This window comes from Penicillium cataractarum (genome assembly GCF_028827025.1).
Source record: "Penicillium cataractarum strain IBT 29864 chromosome Unknown utg000002l, whole genome shotgun sequence".
NCBI classification, from domain to species: domain Eukaryota; kingdom Fungi; phylum Ascomycota; class Eurotiomycetes; order Eurotiales; family Aspergillaceae; genus Penicillium; species Penicillium cataractarum.
This window is the reverse complement of record NW_026622738.1, coordinates 6,519,727-6,544,213: the sequence shown is the minus strand read 5'-3', so window position 1 is coordinate 6,544,213 and position 24,487 is coordinate 6,519,727. Positions and strand designations below refer to the sequence as shown.

Here is a 24,487-nt window from a genome sequence, read left to right as displayed (position 1 = left end):
CTCGACTAAGATGGGCAGAGATCAGGTGTTATTATTGATGAGCAATAAAGGTGGCGGCCAATGGACTAGGGTGCTTGCATCGTGGAGTCCCCCCTAAGCTGTTATCCAATCCAGGTCTCGCTCTGCCCGCCGAGGGATTGGCGCCCGGTCGGTCCTGATCTGAGAACAAAGGTGGCCATTTTGGGATCATTTTTATCAGTGATCTCTAAGTGGAAGTCATGCGCTGCATCCTACACGAAATCGCGCTGAGTTGCCCTTGTGTTTATAGTTGCCAACTTCCCTATCGTGCTTCACACCCCGATACCTACTATGTATGCCTAATCAACTATTGTCGTGCGAGGTCCTTATTGAATAGCGGAAACATTCTGGACTAACCATTAACATTTGACACTGTTTACCAGTAATAACATCTGAATATCGCTGTCGCCTAGGTTCTGTGGGAGTCCGATGATTTACCCCTATCCCCAAAACAAACACATGCCTAACCTATACATACACTTCGCATGGAAATAGTGGAAATATTCACGATCACATCGCCTACAATATCATGTCAGATTGATTCAGACATCACTGATCAGAGCCTCCTCTCGAAGATCATTGCATGTGAAACGTATCATCCATTGTCCTCCTGATGCCCCAAAGGAGTATACAGGAGGTTCGGCTCGTGATAAGTGCCCTCGAACCAATCACCCAAGGATCATCAATGAATAAAATCGACATAATTAGTGGACAAGAACTACACATCCCCAAATAAGGCTAACATGCACAAGCGAGTGTCGATCATCAGCGGAAAATGGGTGGGTTCACATGCAAAGCGTCCCCCACGCCCCTCACGTTTTTACCCCGGACCACGGACCACGGTACAAAGGGGGAGCCACGTTGGTCATAGATGGAGGGAGAGGGGCAACCTAACCTCAACATCGGGTCGTCTGTACATATATACAGATGAAATCGAGCCTCATGGTGTTAGAGAGAATGCATCTCATCCGAATAGACGGTATTTCTTATCGCTGTTGTACTTGACTGTTACCAACGATTCCCGATGGCGTTGAAGAGCCCCCGACAAGGAAATTCCACCGAGTGCCACTACTGGGGCTACTCTTTTCACTGGACTGACCTTCATCGGTCGGCAGAGGAGTTGCATCCTATGATTCAAACATATGACAGTCTGGCAGATGAATGTGTGCAGATCTTGAACAAGATTCCCACTGGTGAAGACTCGGATAAACCGTTCAAGAAAGACTTATATGGTTTGTTGAAGAAGCATGCCGACGAGGATCCTAAGCTTAAGGAGCTATGGGATGAGGTCAGTACGGTTCCTGAATGGGTGGATTGGGAGCAGATTCAAAGAGGACAGGATGTGTTCTTCCGATATGGTGTCCCCATCCTGAACGTGGTTAGTTCTATACCTTCGACCTTCCACCCAGATCTCCATTGTTGACTATTCATATCAGCTTGGGTTTGAGAGTTTACTTGGTGGAATGTACAAACCATCCATATCCCTCCACCTTCTATACAACCTTAACTAATCATCCAATAGGGGCGCCATGCGAGTCGTAGAAACCCTTGCCCGAACAGGTGGTTTCGGCGCCAAAGTAGTCCGCCGACGACTCCTAGAAACACTCCAACACATCCTCCAAGTCAACAGCTCGGCAGAGGGCATGAAACCCGGTGGTGAAGGGAACGTCTCCTCTGTCCGCGTACGACTCCTACACGCCTCCGTTCGCCTGAGAATCCTCAGTCTGGTAGAACAAAAGCCAGAGTACTACGACGTTACGAAGTACGGTACACCGGTCAATGATCTAGATTGTATCGGCACGATCAACACTTTCTGCAGTTCAGTGGTCTGGCTCGGCCTACCTCGTCAGGGAATCTACCTCAACCAGCAGGAAATCGAAGATTACATCGCACTCTGGCGTCTTGTCGCTTACTATATGGGAACGCCGACGGAGCCATTCGAAACCACAGCCAAAGCCCGTGCGATGATGGAGTCACTCTTGATTTCGGAAATCGATCCCACGGAGATTGGCAAGATTCTGGCCAAAAATATCATCATCGGGTTGGAGAACACCGCGCCGTCTTATGCCTCAAAGGAGTTCCTCGAGGCGATGAGTCGGCTTCTCAATGGTGATCAGCTTGCCGATGAACTTGATATCCCACGATCCAGTCTGTACTACCGGGTCATCTTGTGGGGGTACTGTTTCTGGGTGAGACTTGTATCAACAATCATCCCTAGAATCTACTTTATGGATCGGTTCATGATCAACGTACGCATTTCGCTTCTATCCCAGCCCTATTGCCGTTGTGGAACTAACCCTCCTTTATCCTCTAGATGCGCCGCAAATACTTCTACAAGATGCTTATGGACGAAAAACTTGGCCTCGGAGGCGAAAGCCGCTACGAGTTCAAATACTTGCCCACACTTACACGCACAACACGCTTGGGTCAACGACGCACGACCAAATTCGAAAGTCCCGGTCTCGAGAGTCTGGGACACCTAGGGCTTATGACAGCCTTCGGCGCGGTGGTTACTCTCGGTGTCGCTTTGGCCTTTGCCGCAAAGCTGATCCCATCGGACCAGCTTCTACACGTCATGCGTGTTTAAGTGTTTCATTAATATGAGTAGGTTCAAGGCGTACGCTGCTTTTAGTTAATACTGCGTTCCTTTTTTTCGGAAAAATGTAAACGGATCTTAGTTATGGTCACTATGACGTTATCAAATAATCTATACGTTCCAATGAAAATTTTCAAACATTCCCATACACACAATAGTCCTCTCTAATTGCAAGGGTCGCCATCATGCACCCTGCTGATGGCTTACTACCGCCGTTTCTGGGGGCTCTCCAGGCTTGCGTCTCGGTACTCCTAACTATGTGCTATGGAGTTGCCGCGCGACGAATGAGTCTAATCCACGATGCCACCATTAATGATATGTCTGCATTAGGTGTGAAGCTCTTCTTGCCGGCTCTAATTGTCGTAAATTTAGGCCAGGAGCTTCACATCGGGACGGCGTTGAATTATATTCCAGTTCTAGGTGAGTGGTTCATATCCATCTTAGCATCGAGTTAGTGATGCTCATCACCAAATACCTAGCTTGGTCATTCATCTACACCATCGCTTCCATCGGCCTGTCTCATGTATTAGCACGGCTGTTTCGACTACCCCAATGGGTTGCCCCAGCATCAACATTCAACAACACCTCCTCCCTCCCTTTACTGCTCCTCCAATCTCTCGGCAGCGTGGGTTCATTGCGACTCATCCTACGCAACGGCGAAAGCACAGACGATGCAATTGAGCGAGCACAGAGCTACTTCCTCGTTTGTGCAGTCGTCAGCAAAACCATTGCCTACGTTGTCGGTCCACGGATGCTCCACGACGGCACAGATGCAGAGGATCATCAGAGCTGTGTTGAAGAACAACAACACCTACCTGAATGCGAGGATGAACGCTTGACTGAGACGACCTCCCTGCTACCACGGCGCGCACAAACCGCCAAGGCAGCCGTCGGAGTGCGCGTTCGGTCCTGGAGCAGGTGGCTTGTCTCGTTCTTCCCGTCACGGGTGAGAGAAGAGCTCATGGCGCCATTTGGAGATCCATTTGCCGGTGTAGCGATAGGCTGTACTCTTGTCGGTGCGTTGTTGGGTCTTGTCCCCGCGCTGCATAGGCTGTTTTTCTTGGGCGATGAGGAAGGCGGGTATCTCCAGGCGTGGTTGACGACGAGCGTGCGCAATATTGGACGGCTCTTTACAACCCTGCAAATATTCCTAGTTGGGTGTAAACTCGGGGTAACCTTTGAGAGAATGATAGCCGGGGGCGAGGCCAGAGGCGATTCGAGTCGCATTCCCATCCGAGCCATCACGATTATCTTTTTAGTACGGTTGGTGGCCTGGCCGGCAGTGAGTATCTCGTTGATATATGGACTGGCGAAGCATACGAAGCTTCTGGGCGATGATCCTGTTCTCTGGTTTAGCATGATGCTGATGCCGGCCGGGCCGCCAGCACTGGTGATTTCGGGACTGGCAGAGCTAGCGCATGCATCGGAAACGGAGAAAATGGCTATTGCGAAGACATTGACGGTAAGGTTCATAAGAGTTGGGAAAGTGTACGCCTGCTAATGATATTAGGTAATGTATGCGCTATCGCCATTCATTTGCTTTACGATCACGGGCGCACTCAAGGCCTCCGAGGCGGTGTTCAAAGAACGACCTTGATGACGTCTACATATTACATTGTCACGGGGCGGATCAACCCGGACGGCTAATGTATAGATGGGAACAATTTTCAGGATATCATTTCAATCTAGTAGTAAAGAGCGAACTCATAGTAATGTCACATTCAGATAAACTCCCAGAAACGAAAATCGTGGCTCTTCATATGGCAGAGCAAGGGCGGCTAGCGAGTAACTGCCCTCCCAATCGGAGAAAGGATGCCTCTTACTTCTATCAAGTACGATGTGCACAGGTCAGCCTCGATCTCAGTATCGTATTATAGACCCAGCTTCTTTCAGGGGTGGGGGGCAAAAACATGGCACACATACTCCGCATCCCTTGCAGACACAAGTGTTGTCGCAGGTGCAGCCCTGGGCACCGGTACAGTTGCAAGTTGCTCCGCAGCCGCAACCCATGGTGAATATAGTAGAGTGGAAAAGCGGTTGAGGATATTTCAAGATTATCAGTAGCTTAATTTTAAAGGAACAGATATTTGATCAAGAAGTTGTAGCAGGTGGTGGTTGGGATCCTTTCATATATGCGGAAGGGGAGCTGCGGAAGTAGGACCATCAGCATCATGATGTCGTCAGCGGGGAGGGCGAACCACAGTAAATGGAATGCGCCCAAGCTCAGAGCTGAAATAAGTATTCAGGACTCCTGGCATAATTAGCAGAGTTGTGATCTCTGGGTCAGGGATTGCTAGGTAGATATAGACTGTGGAGTTCAACAGGTATAGCTTTGGATGTATATAATTCCATCGCAGGATCCTGGCCATCCATTTAAACCAACTACTAGGCAACTGGACTCTTATATGGCCTCCAAGTTTTTGATTTATAACCAAATGCTAGTATTGAATGGGAATACTCTTAGGAATACCCCATTTTATCTCTATTCTCCTATATTTGCTAGGATTTCTCTTCTGCTAACATGGCTTGTGCCCACTGCCTGTAGGCGCCCGGTGATCGGCAAGCAGCAGTGCGCTAGCAGCACTCGTTGACCCTTTAAGTACCGCTTAATCACCTTTAGAGCCTTCTCGGCCTACGCTTGAAAGAAAAAGACAGACTGCTTTGTTGGATCAGCTGAGAAATCAAGTTCAGCACTGGTGAAACTCCAAACCCCAAGACACAGACGCCTATCGAATCCTGATCACCTTAATCGTCATCATCTTGTGACGGGCCAAAGTCGACTTGTGACTTATGAGGTCCCACTTCCTCCAATCGCCTTCTTAGCAGCTTCTTGGCTAATTGGCCCGCTGGCGGAACTAACTAAACTAACTAAACTCCCTGCGAAAGCCGTGAGTTAACTCGTTTATTCCCAAAGGTTCTCTCCGCCGATAAGCAACTTCTCCGCCCGACTTAACCCCAACCCACCATCATCACCCTCACCATCACCACTTAACCACTCACCAAAGGGGAATACAAGTCCCTACGATACCTATCACTTCTTTACCTTTGTCTTTGCTATCTGTGCAGTCCTCATTTCAATCCTATTGATGTTCTAGCCTTGAATCCTTGTGACTCCTGCAAGAACCAAGAGCTCCTCCCCACTCGAATCCCCCATTCGGAGCTTCCTACTCCCCCCGGCGAGGACTGATCCACCCGCCACCACCACCCTGTAGGTCTGCTCACCTGGTTCTTCTCCAAGAGCCAGGGAACCGGGCAGATCCTGATCAGAAGTCGACCTGGCCGACAATTCTTCTTACCTTCCCTCCGCCTCCGACCACCCCGATCTTCCTCTTCCCCCAAATCCTCCCGCCATCTCCTCCTCCGCCGACGCTGGTCTTGGACATCGCCCATCCTCTTCGCCGTCTCGAGGTACTACTTCCACTTCGCAACTGCCCTCCGCCGCTAGTCGAACACCTCAACCTCTCAACTCCCGACGCCGTCATCTCCGATCGAGCAACAGCTCCGAGGAGTCTCTAGTTACGAGGACGGCAGGCACGGACATTCACGCAGACGACACCGGGACACGTGAAGCTGTGTCCCAGGACGATCCAAATCTCACGCTCGGCCGAGCTGACGGCCGGTCTCCGTCCCGCAAGCGCAGGCGCCTAGCAACAATGCGGCCCGACGGGCTATCAAGCACGAATGGCTTTTCACAGGCCGCTTACGGGTCGACCTCGAGGAAAGCCAGCCTGAATGGCCAACAAAATACGTCGGCGAATGGAGAGTCGCAGTCAAATGGCGCCGTGAAACCTTTGACAAGCTCCTACTTTGGCCACAACCGGGAGGAAGTAACGCGGATCTTGATCCAGAGCCTGTATGAGTTGGGCTACGGCGGTGCAGCATCGACTTTGAGCTCTGAGAGCGGCTATCAGCTGGAGACACCCGGCGTTGCAACATTCCGGAGCGCGGTACTCGACGGACGGTGGTCCGAGGCAGAAAGAATTCTTGTTCAATCTTTCCGAAACATGGCACCAAAGAATGGCCAAAAAGGTGCTTCCGAAGAAATGCTGGTACTGGCAGAGGATGCGGACAGGAGTGAAATGTTGTTCTATCTCCGTCAGCAGAAGTTCTTGGAGCTCCTCGAAGCTCGCGAGTTGGGCTCAGCACTACAAGTGCTTCGGCAAGAACTCACGCCTTTGAACTACGATGTGGACCGGCTCCATGCGCTTTCAAGGTTGGTCATTTTTGAATCCTCTTTGGCCTACGGTGGTTGACCACTAACATGATCCGTTCTGCAGTCTCCTGATGTGCCCGACGGAACTGCTTCACGAGCAGGCTGGCTGGGACGGCCCAATCAGCTCGTCCCGAGAACGGCTTCTGGCCGACCTATCAAGTAAGAAGCAATCAGACTAGACTGCATGGTCCGACTCTTGCTGATCAATTATAGAATCCATTTCCCCCTCCGTTATGATCCCCCAGCATCGTCTTGCAATTCTATTAGACTACGTGAAGCAGGGTCAGATCGGCAACTGTCTCTATCATAATACCGCCGAGGCGCCGTCACTCTATTCCGACCACATGTGCGACCGAGGCGATTTCCCCTTGGACGTCACCGCCAACCTCAATCAGCACATCGATGAGGTTTGGCACTGCGGGTTCTCTCATGACGGAACCAAATTGGTTACTGCAGGCCAGGACCGCACCGTGCTGATTTACGATACGAGTACTTTCACGGTGCTCCATAGACTTAACGGACACTTGGACGGAGTTGCCTTTGCCAGCTGGAGTCCCGATGACTCTAAGCTTATCACTTGCTCGCAAGATAGGACGGCCCGTGTATGGAACGCAGAGGTAAATACTTTTGACACCTCTAAATCATCATTGAAACTAAACTAACTCATTGATAATCCCAGACTGGTCGCTGTCTTTTGACGATTGATCATCACTGCCATCCGGTGACCGCTGCAGGCTGGGCTCCCGATAGCGAATCATTCGTAACGTCATCATTTGATGCGAACTCGGGGCTTTGCCATTGGAGCATGAGGGGATCGCCACTCCACACTTGGAAGGGAGGATTCCGTACACAAGATTGCGCCATCAGCCCCGATGGCCGACGGCTCGTGGCAGCAGACACGGATTCCAAGCTTCACGTATTTGATTTCCACACCTATGAAGAAGTCTATTGCCTCTCTCTTCCGAGCAAACCGACCTCCGTTGCGATCAGCCGGGACTCGAAGCACATGCTGGTAAATTTGGCTGAGGGGGAAATTCAGTTGATCGATATGGAAACCACCACCGTCGTTCGACGGTTCCGGGGATACAAGCAGGGCAGTTATGTGATCCGGAGCACTTTCGGTGGAGCAGCGGAGAATTTTGTCGTCAGTGGCAGTGAAGGTCAGTATTCTGCCGTAGATGGACTTGAAAGAGCATTTCAGCATGCTAACAATTTCCAGATTCCCGAATTTACATCTGGCACAAGGAGAACGGCACCCTCGTGGAAACCTTGGAGGCTCATACCAAGGGTTGTGTAAACTCAATATCTTGGAGTCCGACAAATCCAGGCATGTTTGTCTCAGCCGGTGACGACAAAGCCGTGCGCATGTAAGTTGGAACCCTTCTGATCTCGCGCTTCATGCTATGTACAGGCCTAACAAGTCTCTTTAGCTGGTCCAAAGACCCGGAACGACATCGCCCAATCGGCGGAGCGAGTCAACGAGGAGGCATATCATCAACTGGGTTCCCGCGGACAAGCGCATTACGGACTACTTCAACATTTTGATACCTTATTGGATTGCACAAGCAAAGAATGTTTCTATGACTATCATCCCGCAAGGGCGTTTTTCCTTGAATTGTCAACGATTTGATCTGCAAATCATTCACTTCGGCCGGGGCAATCATATTTTGGAGCATCTGGATTCAAAGACGATAAATCGTGCTTTTTCGATTTTCCCATCCTCCGCCTTTCCTGCTCTGTTTGCAACTTTGTGCAGCTCTCCCTTCTTTTTACACTTGCACCAACTCACGTCTCCAATTCTCGATCCTACCCTCAATACCCTCCCTCCTCCTGCTCCTACCTCCGCCTGGCTCCGTTGCATTCACAGGACAAGTTTCACCATGTGCTGCTACACCCAATTCCCTTTCCCCAAGTTAGCAGATTTCTTTGCCCGCATCTATCTCAGTCAATACAGGGACGGCGCTAGCGTTTCAATGGGAATACCACGTCATTCAGTCATGCATACGGCGTAGATTTGATCTTCTGGTTCTGGTAATCTCCTTCTTGGTGTTTGTGTTATATGTCTAGGCGCGTGTCCCCTTGTAGAAGGACCACAAGCCATTCTCCAAGTAACTGCAGTGGATCTAACGTTTTCGACAATCTGTATCCTGGTGTCCAGACTGAAAACGAGTGAAATCGGATGCCCGGAGGCCCACAAGGCTTGCTTATGTGGGGGCCAACGTTGTCAAGTGACTCAATCCTAAAAACCCGAGTCCTCCCGAATACCGTCGTCATGAAGCCTTTAGCAGATCCGTATAAATATCTCTAGTTCTACATATGAAAGTACACCCTTTCAAGAAATAATCAATAACAAACTGAACAGTATTTATCATCTATTCAATGTCCGCTAGGCCCTGGTCACGAATGATCCCGAAAAAGTCATTCTTTGACACCCTCTATAACTGCAATTCGGTCAACTACGGTAGAGATGGATTTCTTACATCTCGCTCTGCAGAGCTCGTCAATCCACGCCACCATATGGTGATCTCAGATACCGTCTGGCAAGATTTTGATGCGGAGATTTTGGCAGGTATGAACGATTCGAAGATATTATCGTCCTTTACATCGGGATTCTTCGGGGGATTTGTTTTTGGTATGGAGGGTGTTTTATTGAATGCTGGTGCTTGGAGATTACTCCCTGTGAATTTTACAAGTAAGAATTCTCTCTCCAATTTCTATGGTCTCCTTCCTATAGTTGACGAGTACCCTAGACTTCTCGCAAGACCAACAAACATCTGAGATCTGGAAGAGCTCGGAAGTTCCTGAAAATCAGCTTTGCGACGTGGGGACAAAGTTATTTGGCACTTTTCAACTTCTCGACAAGCATATCTCCGAATCACTAGACTCCCAATTCAGCTATGTCGACTATGGATTTGGCTCGGACAACTACTCCTTCGCGGGATGCCACCGGTTCAGTGTTACGAGACACCAGACTACATCAGATTCAGTATCAGAAATGGAGCCGTCAAAGGCTCAAATACGGATTAGTCTGGAAGGATTTACTTGTAATCCCCAGACAAATAAACAGGCTGTCGCCGAGATAGGGAAGTGGTTCCATGCTCTTTATGCTAGAGCGCTTTTTGCGAATGGAATTCAGGCTGTCTTGCAGAGTCAACGTTCAGGTTAACCTGCTATGGCATCCGGGGTTATGGTGGCTATAGCATCGTCAAAGGTATGGACTTACGACCCGAGTTCAATTAAGTCTGTCAAGTTATGATGACAATGCCATTAACCCAGACATCAGAAAGGCATACCTGTGTGCTCGATCCCTCAGATTTTGAAAGCATCAACTCCACTCTCTCAAATCGCTCCTCTTCGACTATTTCTACGATCGAACCCATCCAGTCAACGAGCCCACAAACCTTGGTTCATGCCAACTACAGTGGTACTGAAAGCATCTCCACTTATAAAAATGTACAAGATAAACTGATAATTTCTAACAATCTTGTTTCTATTGTGTAACATCAAAGACACCCGAGGAAATCCCGGGTTGAACCCACAAATTCAAATACAAACCAGAGACTATGCATCTATTTAACCCGCTCAAGGACCAAACCAGTCGCCGGAAGCTCAACACCAACGAGTCGCCCATCAACAAGATCAAAAATCAACTCATCAGCAGGACCCTGGAAATCGATGTCCATCCACGTGAACGAGTTATCGAATAATCCTCCCTTGCCTCCTTCCACGGCAGCACGAGGCTGCATTGGCGGCATTGGCTGTACCATGCGGTGTGCCACACGCATCTTACCCTTACTCTTGTAGAGGGCCGACAGAGATCGCGAGACGGAGTTAAGTCCAGTTGGGTAGATGCGCCAATGGTCATGGTCACGGCCATTCTCTCCCTTGACCCAGAAAGCTCCCAATCCAAGGCCCGGCCGGCCCTTGTCGACGGTCAACGTCAGGTTGGTACCTGGCGCAGACTTATCAGCGAATGTGCCCGCAAGGTTGCGCCGGGCATTTTCCCAGGTTGCGTGTTCTGCAGCAGGGATGAATGTTTCGCCAACTGTATCGCGAAGAGGCCAGCGAGCAGCCGAGGCGGTAAGCCCGGCAATGAGAATCGAATAGCCAATGCCATGGTCTGGAGAAAGGGCGAAGATGGTGGTATAGTCTCCGTTACCACCAGCCTTGGTATACAAGTCTGAGATTCGGGTGCGGTTTGAGCCAGGAGACACGGGGATCTCTAGACGAGTAATCTCCCACGGTGCCCCGACAAGTTCTACTATAGTGCCCGTGCCACTGCGAGGCTTCATCCACTCGGAGGTATTGGTGGGCGAGAGGAGCTCGGAGTTGAGGATGGATAGACCTGCCGTCCGAAGGTCTGCACCATTCGCGTAGATACCGCCGGATCTGGATAGTGGTTAGTTTGTACTCCATGTCGCGTAGATAAGTAGAAAATCATCAACATACGATGCCACAACTTCTATATCAATTCCCCATGATGAATTCGCGTCTACTGGCTTTCGATTGATCGCATTCAGGCCAGTACCGTTCGGGGCCTTTGTCGACATGCTATCCAGCCCCAATGGCTTGAAAATGGTCTCGCGGATTGCTTCACTGTATGTTTTCTTGCCAGTCAGGCGAGCGAGAACTTGGCCCAGAATAGAAAACCCGGCATCGGAATAGACGGCATTGCGGTATGGGGAGATCACAGGCCGTTTATCGTCGCGCATGAAATTTAGGAAATCTGGACAGGGAGGGGTTAATCACTCTGGAGATCATGACAACCAATGTATGGACAGCCACTCACCTTTAGTCGAGTAGTTCAATTGGTCATCGGGGTTGTAATATTTCTCTAGAAAATCTATTGCAGAAATCAGCCATGATTCATGGGAAATCTGGATAAATACTAACCGCCTGGTCCTCCGGTGCCAGCTTGCTGAGACAACAAAGCCCCGACAGTTATATCTTTCCAATCGAGTCTCAACAATGGATCATTAGAAGAGTTACCAGCAAGTTCAGGCAGGAACTTTGTAACTGGCTGGGAGAACACTTCCATGCCACCCTTGGCGATAATGGCATAGGCCGTGAAGAGCTTGGTGACGCTTCCGATGCGCGCTATCGTCTTCTCATTGAGGACTCCAGCAGTCAATGTGCTATTCGCATCCTTCCCGACATGCGAATAGCTATAGATGGATTTGTTTGTCGCTGCCGAGAACACGTCGATGTGAAAGGCCAGGTCTGTGCGGTTGAGGGTTCCCTTGGAGAAGAGGTTTTCTATAAGGCGAGGTAACTTCGTTTTCGCATTATGTATTGCTGTTGAATTTGAGGGATCGAAATTGGAAATAAAGGCTGGGCCGATCAGAGGGGCTTCATCGGTGGCTACAATGGTAGCTGCTGAGCTTGCTGCGAATCCCAATAGGGACGTAATGAATACTTTGTCCCAAAGCATGGTAAAGATTCAATTGATAGATTGATAGAAAGCAGATATAATGGAATTGGCTTCGTGAGATTGTGTCTGATTGAAATTGTAAGTGTACAAGCAAGTCTAACTCTGGATCTTATATATTTGATCTTTTGTGGCTGTGATCCTCAACATTGATGCGTTGGTGAACTATACAACGCTCCCAGACGTAAGCCAAGTCTTGAATCATACCCAATGTGACTGATCGGAGCGCCGTATACCAACGCACTCGGAGAATGATGGCGCATGAAAACCGGGGACTCCACTCAGCCTCATCCAGGTGCTTGCTCTGTAGTTGTAGCTCGAGAAAAAGGGTCTTAAGGTTGGTGGCGAACCTTGTTTTGGCCCCCAAATGGGAGCGCTGGGTTCATCCCGATTCGGAAGCACAACTTGGCCAGGACGATCTATTCCTGGGCAAGATGTCAATGAATGCATCCGTGCCTTGGGTGAAATGGGGCGGTGAAGAGCTACATATACGAGGGAATTACGTAGTTTGTGCGCTGTATAAGCCTTGCCTGAGAGCTGTGCTTAAAGGATTGTCAGTGTTGCTAAATACAGAGAAAGATCCTATTACAGCTGGGCAACGGGAAAGGAAATGGCATCATAAGGAATGCAGTATCTTGGAGGTCCTGCCTTGCTGTTCAGAGGATCGAGCATAGTTTGGATTACCAAATGAGCCTTCGTGGGGGCTCTTTTTATTCCTGTCTTCGGGCAAAGCTGTTGGCCTAAAGCCAAGACTGGGGAAAACTTGGAAGAAACCAGAAAAAAAATAGAAGGTAATGCATTCAAATCCATCACTCGTAACTCCTGAACGAACCATCCTGGGTGAACTAATAAAAGCAAAAATGATTAAGCAGAGTTTGTCTCAAACCCCCAGCTTTCATGAGAAATGATCATTGGTGTACCAATGACTGACGTACACCTCCTTCGACATTCTGATACTGGAGATGCCAAAAGTGTTAGCGCGAAGGGCATCAGTCGGTTTTCGACAGCGTCATCTCACTGAAACGTTTTGTTTTCCCTTTCCTCCACGCGAGAACCGGCCACGCTTTGAACCCCGAATCGACGCCAGTATGTACATTTGACGATGTTCGTCTTAAGAAAAGGATTTCAAGAATGGCGGTTATGAGTTTTCTTGTTTCTCTGCCCCTTCAATAAAGGATAGCTGGAATCATGGCGTTTATGAGAGCAGATCCGCGACTGGAGAGTATTGAGATTAGCACTTCATTGCCAATCGTAATTAGAATGGCACAAGATATCTTACCATTCATAGGCATTTCATCAATTTGAGTCGAGTAGTACAACTCAATATCCCGAAGGATACGGACGTCATCGCTAGTGACAAAGTTGATAGCAACACCCTTGCGACCGAAACGACCACTGCGACCAATACGGTGAATGTAGTTCTCACGGTTGGTGGGCAGGTCATAGTTGATGACAAGCGAGACCTGTTGAACATCGATACCACGGGCCCAGACGTCAGTGGAGATCAGAACACGGGAGTTACCCTGGCGGAAGTCCTGCATAATGCTGTCACGCTCCTTCTGAGGCATCTCACCGTGCATGCTAGACACGGTGAAATTGGCCTCGCGCATCTTATCGGTCAACCAGTCGACCTTGCGGCGGGTGTTGCAGAAGATAACAGCCTGTGTAATCGTCAAAGTGTCGTAAAGATCGCACAGAGTGTCGAATTTCCACTCCTCCTTCTCAACCGCAATGAAGTATTGCTTGATTCCTTCCAGGGTAAGCTCGTCACGCTTGACCAGGACACGAACGGGGTCTGTCATGAACTTGGTGGTCATGTCCAAGACATCGTAGGGCAGAGTAGCTGAAACGACGACAACCTGGGTCGCTGGAGGCAGATAACGGTAGACGTCGTAGATCTGTTCACGGAAACCGCGGTTCAAAAGCTCGTCGGCTTCATCGAGAATAAGCATCTTAATGTGGCGCGTGCGCAAGTGCCGGCGGCGGATCATATCAGCGACACGGCCGGGGGTTCCAGAGACGACGTGTTGGCCATAGTCCAGCTTGCGAATATCCTCGCCAATGTTGGTTCCACCAATGCATGCGTGGCATTGAACGTTCATGTAATCACCGAGAGCCATAATGACGGACTGAATCTGGGTCGCAAGTTCGCGAGTCGGAGAGAGGACAAGAGCTATCGCGCAAATGAAACAACGGGTTAGCAAGCGACTCTCAGAGTCAGACAGTGCATTGAATACATACCTTGAGTTTCGCGCACAACGGTATCGATGACCTGCAGAGTACTGATCGAGAAAGTCGCCGTCTTACCAGTACCAGACTGGGCCTGCGCAATGGTATCGCGACCTTTGCAGATCTGAACGATGGCGCGAGACTGGACCGCAGATGGGGATTCGTAACCATAGGCGTAGATACCGCGAAGCAGGCTTTCCTTCAGGTGCATGTCCTCGAAGGTCGGGGCCACCGTGACCTCCTTGGAGGTGCTGAACTCCATCCGCTCTGGGTAGTCGTTAGGGATACTGGATTTCAACCAAGCCTCGGAGGATACATACCATCGGCACGTCTGTCAATTCCCTCAGCCATGTTGAAGTAGGTGACGAGTTCAAATGACTAGACAAATTAGGTATGGGTATTCTTGAGGGGTTATCAAAGAGATCGCCGTCCGAAGCAGCAGTCCAGAATGACTTTTTGCGATGGATGTGGCCTCTCACGTGATCAACCGCAAAGCTCCAGCTTTAAGCCCGCCGCTTCTTCTCCAACCATCGCCGCAGATTTCAACCGAACTGCTTGCGCCTCAGCAAAGAGAAGAGATTGTGTCATAGTCACACTCTCAAAATGTTGTTCGAAGATTTGCGATTCATTCATGAAGATCTGGAGAGGCTAGAACAGGCAGTTGCCGATCGCGTGGCTGAGAATCCCTCCAATGTCAGTGACGTTCGTTCTCTGAATCAGTCTTGACTTTTTGTACTAACATGTCTTCTATTTCTCTAGATTCGACAACGTCTAGCCCGCGATCATGAAGTTGCCAAGTTCCTGGCGAGAATTGAGGAGCAGTCACAGCGCCTCTTGGAGATTTACAACGATGCAGACAAGCTCCTCGAAAAGGAAGCGCAGGTAATCTCGACCGGAGATCAATTTGAGGAGTTCTACAAGCAGTTGGATGGAATCAAAGACTTTCACAAACGATACCCGACCCAGCCAGTCGAGGATATCGAGCGCGCATACAAGCGGCGTCAACCTGGCGAGGGCGAAGCGCCCCGCCTCGATGTGGATGCCATGTTTACTGGCGAAGAAGCATTCGGACAATTCCTGGACCTGACTATGAACCACGAACAATACTTGAACCTACCGGGTGTGAAGCGGCTGGCATATACCCAATATCTCGGAGTCTTTGACTCCTTTACGCCACCTACCATGAATATCAAGCGAAAAGATAAGGTCTCCGACAAGTACTTCCGCTACGTCAGTGAACTAGCTAGCTACCTTGAAGGGTTCATCAAACGGATTCGGCCTTTGCAAGATCTCGACAAGCTATTCGGGTCTTTCGATGAAGAATTCGACAAGCAATGGTCAGCGAAGGAGGTCCCTGGATGGACGGAAGAGAAGGCAGAGAACGGTCCCTCTGGCCCTCAAACGCAGGGAACGGGAGCCGGAACCTGGTGCGCGGATTGTGAAAAAGAGTTCAGCAACGAGAATGTCTACCGGAATCACTTGACTGGCAAGAAGCACATTCGGGCTGCCGAGGCAAAGAAGGCAGCTAGCCCGTCGGGCGAGCAGTCTGCAGCACCCGTGAGCCAGGTTACAACTTCCTTCAGCTTTAAGGAGAGAGCAGTGGCCGAGCGTGAGCACCGGATTCGATGCTTGTCGAAAGAGCTCGAGTCAAACCGGAAAGCAACCCGGGATAACGTTGAACGCAGACAGGCTATGACTGAGCGAGAGCGTCAAGCTGATAACGAAGCCATGATGGCTGATCCGGAGGAATATATGCAAGGTGGCGACCGAGACCAGTCTGATGATGAGGATGCAGACAAGCTTTACAACCCCTTGAAGCTGCCTTTGGCCTGGGACGGCAAGCCCATTCCATATTGGCTTTACAAGTTGCATGGTCTTGGTACCGAATACCCATGCGAAATCTGCGGTAACTTTGTCTACATGGGCCGTCGAGCTTTCGATAAACACTTCTCCGAAGCTCTGCACATTTATGGGTTGAAGTGCTTGGGTGTTACGTCTAATACCAACTTGTTCCGCGAGATCACTCGCATTGATGACGCCGTGCGACTTTGGGAGAAGCTCGAGCAAGACCGCAAGAAGGAGCGCGACTCTCGCGATAACGTCGTGCAGATGGAGGATGCCGAGGGTAATGTTATGCCGGAGAGGATTTACCTTGAGTAAGTTGCACCCCATTTGAATCTACACTTGGAAAATTGCTAACCAAATCTTCTACAGTCTTCAAAAGCAGGGTATTCTCTAAACAACGATCAGATATATCATCTCTCGCTTCAATCATAGCCCAATAGGGTTTCTGTGCTATCATCATACAAAAGGGGCTTGGAGTTTGGCGAATATCACGGATGGCTTCCAATCTTTCAATACTTAGGCGTCTGATGGGTCGATTACTTCAAGAATAATACCCATTATCATTTCTCCATGCTTGTCATTGTAACCTCTTTTGAAGGCTCCTTGTATAGTTCGTAGTCACGTGCTTTCGCGTTCCATGGGTGTGACCCGCCGCGAATTTTCGCGTCCCACTTAGAGTCTCCTTCCTCATGATGATGACAATCGAGAAAGTGTGAAACCGTGTACTGTCTGACGTGGTCCTCTTGACATGCCACATCTCCCAGTGCCCCATGGGGTTCAAATTCTCCTTTCTCTGTGACTTGCTGTCAAGTCTCGAGGACAACCGGATAGCCAAGGTCACCGCAACGGACAAAGATACCCGCTTGATTGGTCAGTGGTTCAGTCGCCATGAGAGGCACATCTATCACCCGGAAACAGATAGGCTGGCTCTACTGTCATGCATGTTTCCAGAGAGACGCCCAGACCGGGTGTACTGGCTGCAAGCCACCTCGTTGGCACGTGTGATTGGTCGTTGTTTGGGCTTGGGATCTTCAAGATTATCAGACATGGATCAATGGCGCGAACCCGGAGGCCCAGATCTCGGCCAATGTGTGGAGAATGTGATGCGTCAGGCTGAAAATCGGATTTGTGCTGATCGAGCGGTCTCAGTGGAAGAGATTGACCAAGCACTGGATATGATCGCGTCTCGATGTCGCTTCTCAGGGCCGCGAGTGCGCCGTCAGCAAACCGCCGTCGATGTGGAAAGCTCCCTTGCAACTTTGTACCGCAGATTGAGCAGTCGTGATGCCAAATGGCTCACCCGAATGATTCTTAAGAGCTACTCCCCTGTGGCACTTCCGGAAAAATACACCTTAGGACGATTCCACTTCTTACTCCCACATTTGCTTCAATTCCAAAATACCTTCGAGGGCGCCTTGGACATGCTCTCTTCTGAACCCATGGATAAATTCCCTCCTCGACCGGATCCAAAATTGGCTGCCAGCCTATGTTCAATCGCCGTCGACTGTCTGCGGCCCCGACCGGGTATCAAAATTGGCCGGCCCGAGTACTTTAAGGCTAGAAGCATCAAGCATTGTCACCAGATGGCAAAAGGCCGCCGTATGAGCATAGAGCGGAAATACGATGGGGAGTATTGTCAGATTCATGTGGACCTCACGAACAAGCAAGCCCCCATCCAGATCTTCTCCAAGAGTGGCAAAGACTCTACCGCAGACAGATCTGTCGTCGTTCCAGTCTTGAAGGACAGCCTCCGAATCGGGATGGAAGGATGCAAGTTTACGAAGCATTGTATTTTGGAAGGAGAGCTGCTTGTGTGGAGTGACAAGCTTGGTGGAATAGCAGATTTCCACAAGCTTCGAAAATTCCTTCCTCGCGCAGGAACTTTCATTGGGATTGACCACGATTCCCCGTAAGTATACACCTTTCTTCACGGTGAGAGTACATTCTAATAGGAGCAGGCCGCAGCCATATGAACACTTAATGGTCGTGTTCTTTGACATTCTTCTCTTGGATGATGATGTTTGTCTCAGAGCACCCCATCGTCAAAGACGGTTACTTTTGCAAGAGGTAGTGCGGAAGATCTCAGGGTGTGCTGACATTGCCGAGCAAGAGATACTCGACTTTGACCGGGCAGAGAGCCAATATCGGCTTGAGGCTAGCTTTGCCAAAGCTATCGCACACAGGTGGGAAGGATACGTACTGAAAGCTTCTGACGAGCCCTATTTTCCAATTTATGCAGCCGGAGTGAGCAACTCCTTTGGCCGCTGGATCAAGCTCAAGAAGGACTACATTCCTGGTCTGGGGGACACCGTTGACCTGGTGTTAGTTGGCGCAGGCTACAATGCTCAGGATGGTGCTGCTCTTACGTCTCTCAAACATCTGCGGTGGACACACTTCCTAGTCGGATGTCTTCTGAACAAAGACGCCGTGTTAAATTGTGAGGCTAGGCCCCATTACCGGGTGGTCGATGTGGTTAATCGACACTGCATGCACTGGAAGCTTTTGGAACTTCTTAATCAGCTTGGCGAATTCCATTCAAGTAGCCCCGAGGGATTCGAGGGATTCGAAGTTGAATATGGACGAGCGGGCCTACCAGCAGCCGCTGTCATTTTCAAAAAGCCGTTTGTTGTGGAAATGATGGGTAGTGGATTCGAGAAGCCGTCAGGCGCCCGATATTTCACTCTTCGATTTCCACGCATTCTGAAGGTTCACATCGAGAGGAGCTCCGAGGATGCTGCATCTTTCAGGGAACTACAGCTTCTAGCAGAAGACGCTCGGTCGGTGCCTGTTGACGAGCTGTCACAGGAAGAGGAGCAGTGGCGCAAGCGGTTAAAGGTTGGAAATGGGCTGAAAGAGTACATCGTTCGGAGATCACGCAGCCTGTCGACAGAGAGCCGTTCAAGTACTGGGTCAGATATACCCGGTGGCTCTGATACTACGATGGGCAATCACGAAGATGGTCTGCAGTTACTGCCCGCGCAGAAGTGGGTGGAAAATCCATCTTCCAAAACGAATCCTCACCAGACCCTTGACAGCATTGAGGGTACTCCTGCTGTCTATGTCGACGAATCACGACAATCTCCAAGAGCCAGTGATAAATCTTGCGACGGCCAGGTTCTGGTTGAAACTCAAAACTCGTCCAACCACAGGAGGTTCAGGCATAAAGATCCCAGAATCGATGATCAAAACAATGACCATGCTTTAAAAGCAGCTGTTCAGACTTCGCAAGATAATCCATCTCCTGCAGTTGCATCCGGTGCCCGAGGCACCAGTCAAAACTCTGTGTATCGAGATGAGACGCGAGCGAACGATAAACCAGTCAATCCTACCCAAACGAAGACTCTTCCCAGTCTGGAAAAGCCCTACGAACAAATCGACACTCCAATATCCCCCCTCACTACAATTCCCGTTTACATGTCTGGAAGTCCATCGGAGGGCGACATATCTTCGGACCCGCAAGACTCCTCCAGCCTCTCCCAATTCTTGCAAGCTCTAGGCTCCGACGAAACAAAATCTCTCTTCAAACGCTCGAACCCTCAAGCCGCTAGCCAGGATGCTGTCTTTGGCATAGCTCTTGTCAACCCCGGCGAATTGCCTCTCGGACAACTGATTCACAAGATTGCAGAGGGACTCTCTCGGGCTCTTCGGGTTCAAAAGTCAACTCTTCCTTCCAGTGGGCGAATTTTCTTCTTGGATGCCGTCATCTTGAGAGAGAATATCAAACCTGAAGATCCTGAGTTTTGCCTGCGTCAGACCTGGCGGGCTCTTGGTATGAAACACTACTACGCTTGTCTTCGTTGGAAATATACCAAAAGCCGTGATCACGAAGGCGCTGGACTAGAGATCCGACCTGCACACCAAAGTGGCAATCGCCGAGGCGTCAGTGATAGACCCTCGCCTTCTCTATTGGTTAGCTTTGATAATGGTGAAATTCTCGCATTGGGCGAGTACACTTCTCTGGACGGTTTGACCGATCCCACGACCCTGTGATGTACAAATAGCTTAATTATGAATGAAAAAGAGCAAATATCGCTACCGTCATAATGCAGAGTTGATGAACACTAACGCTGCGCTATCATGTAACTGAGAAAAGAAACAGACCCAGATAGCAGGCCGCTGCGCGGGCCACAGGCCTAGCCCACATCCTCTCGTCTTGCACGAACATCTCTCATCAAAGCTTTTGCCTCTTCTACCTCCATCCCATCTTGACACAGCTCGCTGGCTAATTGGTCCGCTCTATCAAGATCCCCATTACGCAATGCATGCTGCGCAAGCCAGAGACGTGCCTTTGATGTCGTAGCTGTAGGGTGGTGCCACGTCTCCCCAGCCGTAGAGTCGTCCTGTTGCATACCGAATGAAGAGGTTCTGGGACGGGGCTTACGGCGATGACGTCGAGAACGAGTGTTTCGCCCGTCTTCGTCGTCGCCAGAACCCTCACCCTCGCCATCACTGTGAGCGGCACGCTCCGAGGCAGACGAGTACTCTTCCTCGTCAGACTCGTTTTGTTCTCCCACAGGTGCGCCACCAGATTCTTGCTGCAGAGTGAGCTCCATGTATGCTGCAGCCTCTTCCTCATCACCAAGACGCTCGTAAAGAGTTGCGATTTGGTGCAGTGTTTCAGGGTCGAGCACTTTCCGTGCACCAGCACCAGGATTATCGTCTGCGTAGTAAGAGCCAGCAACCAATGCACGTTTCAAGGCTTGAATACTCTGCTCGACACGGCCCATCTTCGCATAGCATGATCCAACAGCCTGCCACATCTTGGGATCGTAGGGACGGAGGGCTGCCGCACGCTGGTAATAGAATAGAGCGTAGAAGGACATATCCAGAACCTCGTAAGCCTGTCCGAGACCGTACCACGCGCGATAATCTTTGCGATTGACATCAACCGCCCGCCGATATGATTCAATGGCCGTGTGCGTGTTTTTCATCTCGATGTATTCATGACCCATGAGAGTCCAAGCAGACAGGAAATTGCGGTCAAGTGTCAAGGCACGGCGGAAATACATGACGGCCTTTTCATGCTCGGATTTCAAGGAGTAGTAGTTGCCAACGACACAGCAGGTTTCGGGTCGGAATTTGTCAGTGGCAGTCGCGATTTGAGCCACAAAGGCAAGTCGAGGCCGCTCGTTCATGACATACAAGATATTGGAATAGTGATCGAGACTGTCGAGGCGATGTGGTGATGTTGCGAGGATTTCGTTGAATATTTTTGACGCTCGCTCAAAGTCTGCGAGTACTTAGCATCGGGCGACATTGGGGGACTTGGTGCAGACTTACCTTTATTGTGATAGAAAAGTAGGGCGTGCTGGGTTTGCAGAAACGCGCTGGTAGGAAAGATGGCTTGCAGATCACCTAATGTTGAGTATGTGTCATCTGTAGCCTGGTAAAGCTCTTGACTGCAGTAGACATAGAATATGAGGGTCATGATGTTTTCGGGCAGAAGGTCCTTGATTTGTTTCAACTGTAGCCATGTTAGTTTTTGTACCATCGAGTAAGACTCCAGATTAAGAACATTGATACTCACATCTTCGATGCTTCCTAGCAAGTCATTTAGCTCCTGCCATGCACCCCAATGGAAAGGGTTTTGGTGCACACTGCGGATGAGCCAAGTTTTGGCTAGTTCCTCATTCCGTCCCTTCAGCAGAATTACGGCATAGAGATACTCTAGCCAACCTTGACCCTGTTCGTCCAACCCATTTGCGCTGCGCTCTCCCAGCCAGCCTTCCAATCCTCGAGCGAGGTCTGGCAATTCGCGATTGACCGCTGTCCCGACATCTGCTGGGCCCAATACCATTTCCGTTTCTTCGTCTTTCCTCTTCTCTCCCGCAAGATACTTTGAATACAAAGCAAGGAAGAGAGACTTTTGACTGAGCTTAGGATATGGGTTCCTCGGCCCGTGGCCGAGGGTCTTGGAGGTTCGAAAAGGCGAGGCTTTGTCTTTGCCCTTGAGAGGGGTGCTTCGTGCCTGTTTGGGGTTGGCATTGGGCGAGGTCACGGATAGAGGAACGGGAGGTGTCTTTGGAGGCAGAAACACGGCGGCGCAGCGATCGTACTCTCGGGTATCGAAGTAGGATTTGGCAAGGAGGTATTTGTGGGCTTCCAGGGCTTCCAGCGCAGCTTCTGTCGGGTCTTGCGTACGCAGATATGGATTGATCGGTGGAATTATTGGCTCGGTTATGTCCATTGAAGACTCATGATCGGTGTCCGCATTATCAATTGGTACGATGGAATCGAGCATTTCTGCTGCCCTGTATGCGCGAATCGGATTAACCTTGGCAAGGAAGGGAATGATTTCAGAGCGAGACTTACCACTTTGCTGATTGATATAAGCATCGTTCTGAGCACTTGATTGTAGCATCTTCGAAGCGGTACTTCAGCTCTTGCAGATCATCCTCTGTGAACTCCATGGTAGCTGTTGATTGAGCCTGGAAGGCGCAAATAAGTGAGGCTATTCGGCAGTCACACTCTAATGGGCAACCAGAAAGCAGGTCTTCAAATGTTCCTTCACAGAGCGTATCAGCTTAAGAGCCTCGCTTCCTTTCCAGTCTCGAGCCACACGTGGGGTAATCGCAATTGAGGTTCAAGCCCAGACCTGGCGCAACAAATAACTATCGCGGGCTTGGCGCGTTGTTGACGCGGTCGGGAGGCGAGCTTCAGCGTAAGACGGTGTCAAGGAAATTTGTTGGGAGATCCAATCAGCAGGTAATCAATTCAATCAAAAGATATCCTGCAACAAATCTCACCGCACCATGTCTCTGATTCAACAAGATGAACTGCTCTCGTTGCGCGCAGCAGTTGCACCTGATAATTGCCAAACTGGGCAAACCTGCCAAACAAAGCAAACAGACCCCTCTCCGCCGCGGGGGAAAGGCCCATTGTGGATTGTTTGCTCGCCCAAGTTCCCCCTTCTGACTTCCTCATTGCCCAATTGTCTCATCATGGCTTCTACTACCAAGCGCGCCGACTTCGAGGCGGTCTTCCCTGGCCTGGCCAAGGATATCCTTGAGCATGCGAAGCGGTACAACCTCCCCGCCAACGCCCTCGAGTGGTTCGAGAAGGTGAGACATTACCCCGTCCTACATTCCAATGCCTTTAGAGTGATACCGCTCAATGGAAAGGGACAATCAAGAACTAATACATCTAATAGTCGCTGTTCGCCAACACCCCCGGTGGCAAGCTCAACCGTGGCCTCTCCGTCCCCGACACCGGTCTCGCCCTCCTGCAGAAGCCCCTGACCGAGGAGCAATTCGAGCACCTGAGCATTCTGGGCTGGCTCACCGAGCTGCTCCAGGCTTTCTTCCTGGTCAGCGATGATATCATGGACAGCTCCATCACTCGTCGTGGCCAGCCCTGCTGGTACCGCCACGAGGGTGTCGGCCTCATCGCCATCAACGACGCCTTCATGTTGGAGTCCGCCATCTACCTGATCCTGAAGCAGCGCTTCAAGTCCCACCCCTCCTACATTGACCTCGTCGAGCTCTTCCACGAGACCACCTGGCAGACCGAGCTTGGTCAGCTCTGCGATCTGATCACCGCCCCCGAGGACAATGTCAACCTCGACAACTTCTCGATGGAGAAGTACATGTTCATTGTCACCTACAAGACTGCCTACTACAGTTTCTACCTTCCCGTTGCTCTGGCTCTGCTTTACCTGCAGGTCGCTACCCCCGAGACCCTGAAGCAGGCCCACGACATCCTGATCCCTCTGGGTCAGTACTTCCAGATCCAGGATGACTACCTGGACAACTTCGGTGACCCCTCTGTCATTGGCAAGATCGGCACCGACATTCAGGACAACAAGTGCTCCTGGTTGGTTAACCAGGCCATCGCTCGGGCCACCCCTGAGCAGCGTGCGGTGCTGGACTCCGCCTACGGCCGCAAGGACAAGGAGCAGGAGGCCAAGGTCAAGAAGATCTTTGACGAGCTCGAGTTGGAGAAGCTGTACAAGGAGTACGAGGAGAACGTTGTTGGCGAGCTGCGCGCCAAGATTGCCGCCGTGGACGAGACCACTGGCCTGAAGAAGGAGGTCTTTGAGTCGTTCCTGGCCAAGATCTACAAGCGCACCAAATAGATGAACTAGATACCATTTGGGCCTTTGAGATACCAAAAGCGACCCAGCGATTGTTTTGGATTCTTGACTATATGAGATGCAGGG

The 24,487-nt window shown here is 50.3% G+C and overlaps 10 protein-coding genes across 10 annotated transcripts; 7 read left to right on the top strand and 3 right to left on the bottom strand.

The window, feature by feature from the left end:
• Positions 1-1,042: 1,042 nt before the first annotated feature.
• N7496_004385 (oxygenase MpaB family protein) lies at positions 1,043-2,605 on the top strand (the record flags this gene model as incomplete). Its single annotated transcript, XM_056697316.1, has 4 exons — positions 1,043-1,396; positions 1,455-1,483; positions 1,541-2,267; positions 2,333-2,605. The coding sequence occupies 4 exons, from the start codon at positions 1,043-1,045 to the stop codon at positions 2,603-2,605; spliced, it is 1,383 nt and encodes a 460-aa protein (XP_056559528.1).
• Positions 2,606-2,799: 194 nt separating this feature from the next.
• Positions 2,800-4,211, top strand: N7496_004384 (Auxin Efflux Carrier superfamily; the record flags this gene model as incomplete). The annotated part of the gene is made up of 3 exons (XM_056697315.1): positions 2,800-3,034; positions 3,094-4,076; positions 4,125-4,211. The coding sequence occupies 3 exons, from the start codon at positions 2,800-2,802 to the stop codon at positions 4,209-4,211; spliced, it is 1,305 nt and encodes a 434-aa protein (XP_056559527.1).
• Positions 4,212-6,267: 2,056 nt separating this feature from the next.
• On the top strand, positions 6,268-8,372 carry N7496_004383 (WD40 repeat domain-containing protein; the record flags this gene model as incomplete). The annotated part of the gene is made up of 6 exons (XM_056697314.1): positions 6,268-6,827; positions 6,892-6,986; positions 7,041-7,444; positions 7,507-7,987; positions 8,047-8,194; positions 8,258-8,372. The coding sequence occupies 6 exons, from the start codon at positions 6,268-6,270 to the stop codon at positions 8,370-8,372; spliced, it is 1,803 nt and encodes a 600-aa protein (XP_056559526.1).
• Positions 8,373-9,206: 834 nt separating this feature from the next.
• Positions 9,207-9,993, top strand: N7496_004382 (uncharacterized protein; the record flags this gene model as incomplete). The annotated part of the gene is made up of 2 exons (XM_056697313.1): positions 9,207-9,519; positions 9,578-9,993. The coding sequence occupies 2 exons, from the start codon at positions 9,207-9,209 to the stop codon at positions 9,991-9,993; spliced, it is 729 nt and encodes a 242-aa protein (XP_056559525.1).
• Positions 9,994-10,396: 403 nt separating this feature from the next.
• N7496_004381 (serine hydrolase domain-containing protein) lies at positions 10,397-12,258 on the bottom strand (the record flags this gene model as incomplete). Its single annotated transcript, XM_056697312.1, has 4 exons — positions 10,397-11,216; positions 11,277-11,553; positions 11,617-11,670; positions 11,721-12,258. The coding sequence occupies 4 exons, from the start codon at positions 12,256-12,258 to the stop codon at positions 10,397-10,399; spliced, it is 1,689 nt and encodes a 562-aa protein (XP_056559524.1).
• A 1,192-nt stretch (positions 12,259-13,450) lies between these two features.
• Positions 13,451-14,746, bottom strand: N7496_004380 (ATP-dependent RNA helicase eIF4A; the record flags this gene model as incomplete). The annotated part of the gene is made up of 3 exons (XM_056697311.1): positions 13,451-13,470; positions 13,535-14,428; positions 14,497-14,746. The coding sequence occupies 3 exons, from the start codon at positions 14,744-14,746 to the stop codon at positions 13,451-13,453; spliced, it is 1,164 nt and encodes a 387-aa protein (XP_056559523.1).
• Positions 14,747-15,087: 341 nt separating this feature from the next.
• On the top strand, positions 15,088-16,723 carry N7496_004379 (SF3a splicing factor complex subunit PRP9; the record flags this gene model as incomplete). The annotated part of the gene is made up of 3 exons (XM_056697310.1): positions 15,088-15,186; positions 15,244-16,640; positions 16,699-16,723. The coding sequence occupies 3 exons, from the start codon at positions 15,088-15,090 to the stop codon at positions 16,721-16,723; spliced, it is 1,521 nt and encodes a 506-aa protein (XP_056559522.1).
• Positions 16,724-17,099: 376 nt separating this feature from the next.
• N7496_004378 (ATP dependent DNA ligase domain protein) lies at positions 17,100-20,319 on the top strand (the record flags this gene model as incomplete). The annotated part of the gene is made up of 2 exons (XM_056697309.1): positions 17,100-18,238; positions 18,288-20,319. The coding sequence occupies 2 exons, from the start codon at positions 17,100-17,102 to the stop codon at positions 20,317-20,319; spliced, it is 3,171 nt and encodes a 1,056-aa protein (XP_056559521.1).
• Positions 20,320-20,462: 143 nt separating this feature from the next.
• Positions 20,463-22,739, bottom strand: N7496_004377 (anaphase promoting complex subunit CDC23; the record flags this gene model as incomplete). Its single annotated transcript, XM_056697308.1, has 4 exons — positions 20,463-21,559; positions 21,610-21,793; positions 21,857-22,580; positions 22,642-22,739. 4 exons carry the CDS (start codon positions 22,737-22,739, stop codon positions 20,463-20,465), a joined length of 2,103 nt encoding a protein of 700 aa, XP_056559520.1.
• A 531-nt stretch (positions 22,740-23,270) lies between these two features.
• erg20 (bifunctional (2E,6E)-farnesyl diphosphate synthase/dimethylallyltranstransferase) lies at positions 23,271-24,403 on the top strand (the record flags this gene model as incomplete). The annotated part of the gene is made up of 2 exons (XM_056697307.1): positions 23,271-23,390; positions 23,480-24,403. The coding sequence occupies 2 exons, from the start codon at positions 23,271-23,273 to the stop codon at positions 24,401-24,403; spliced, it is 1,044 nt and encodes a 347-aa protein (XP_056559519.1).
• Between the last annotated feature and the right edge of the window lie 84 nt (positions 24,404-24,487).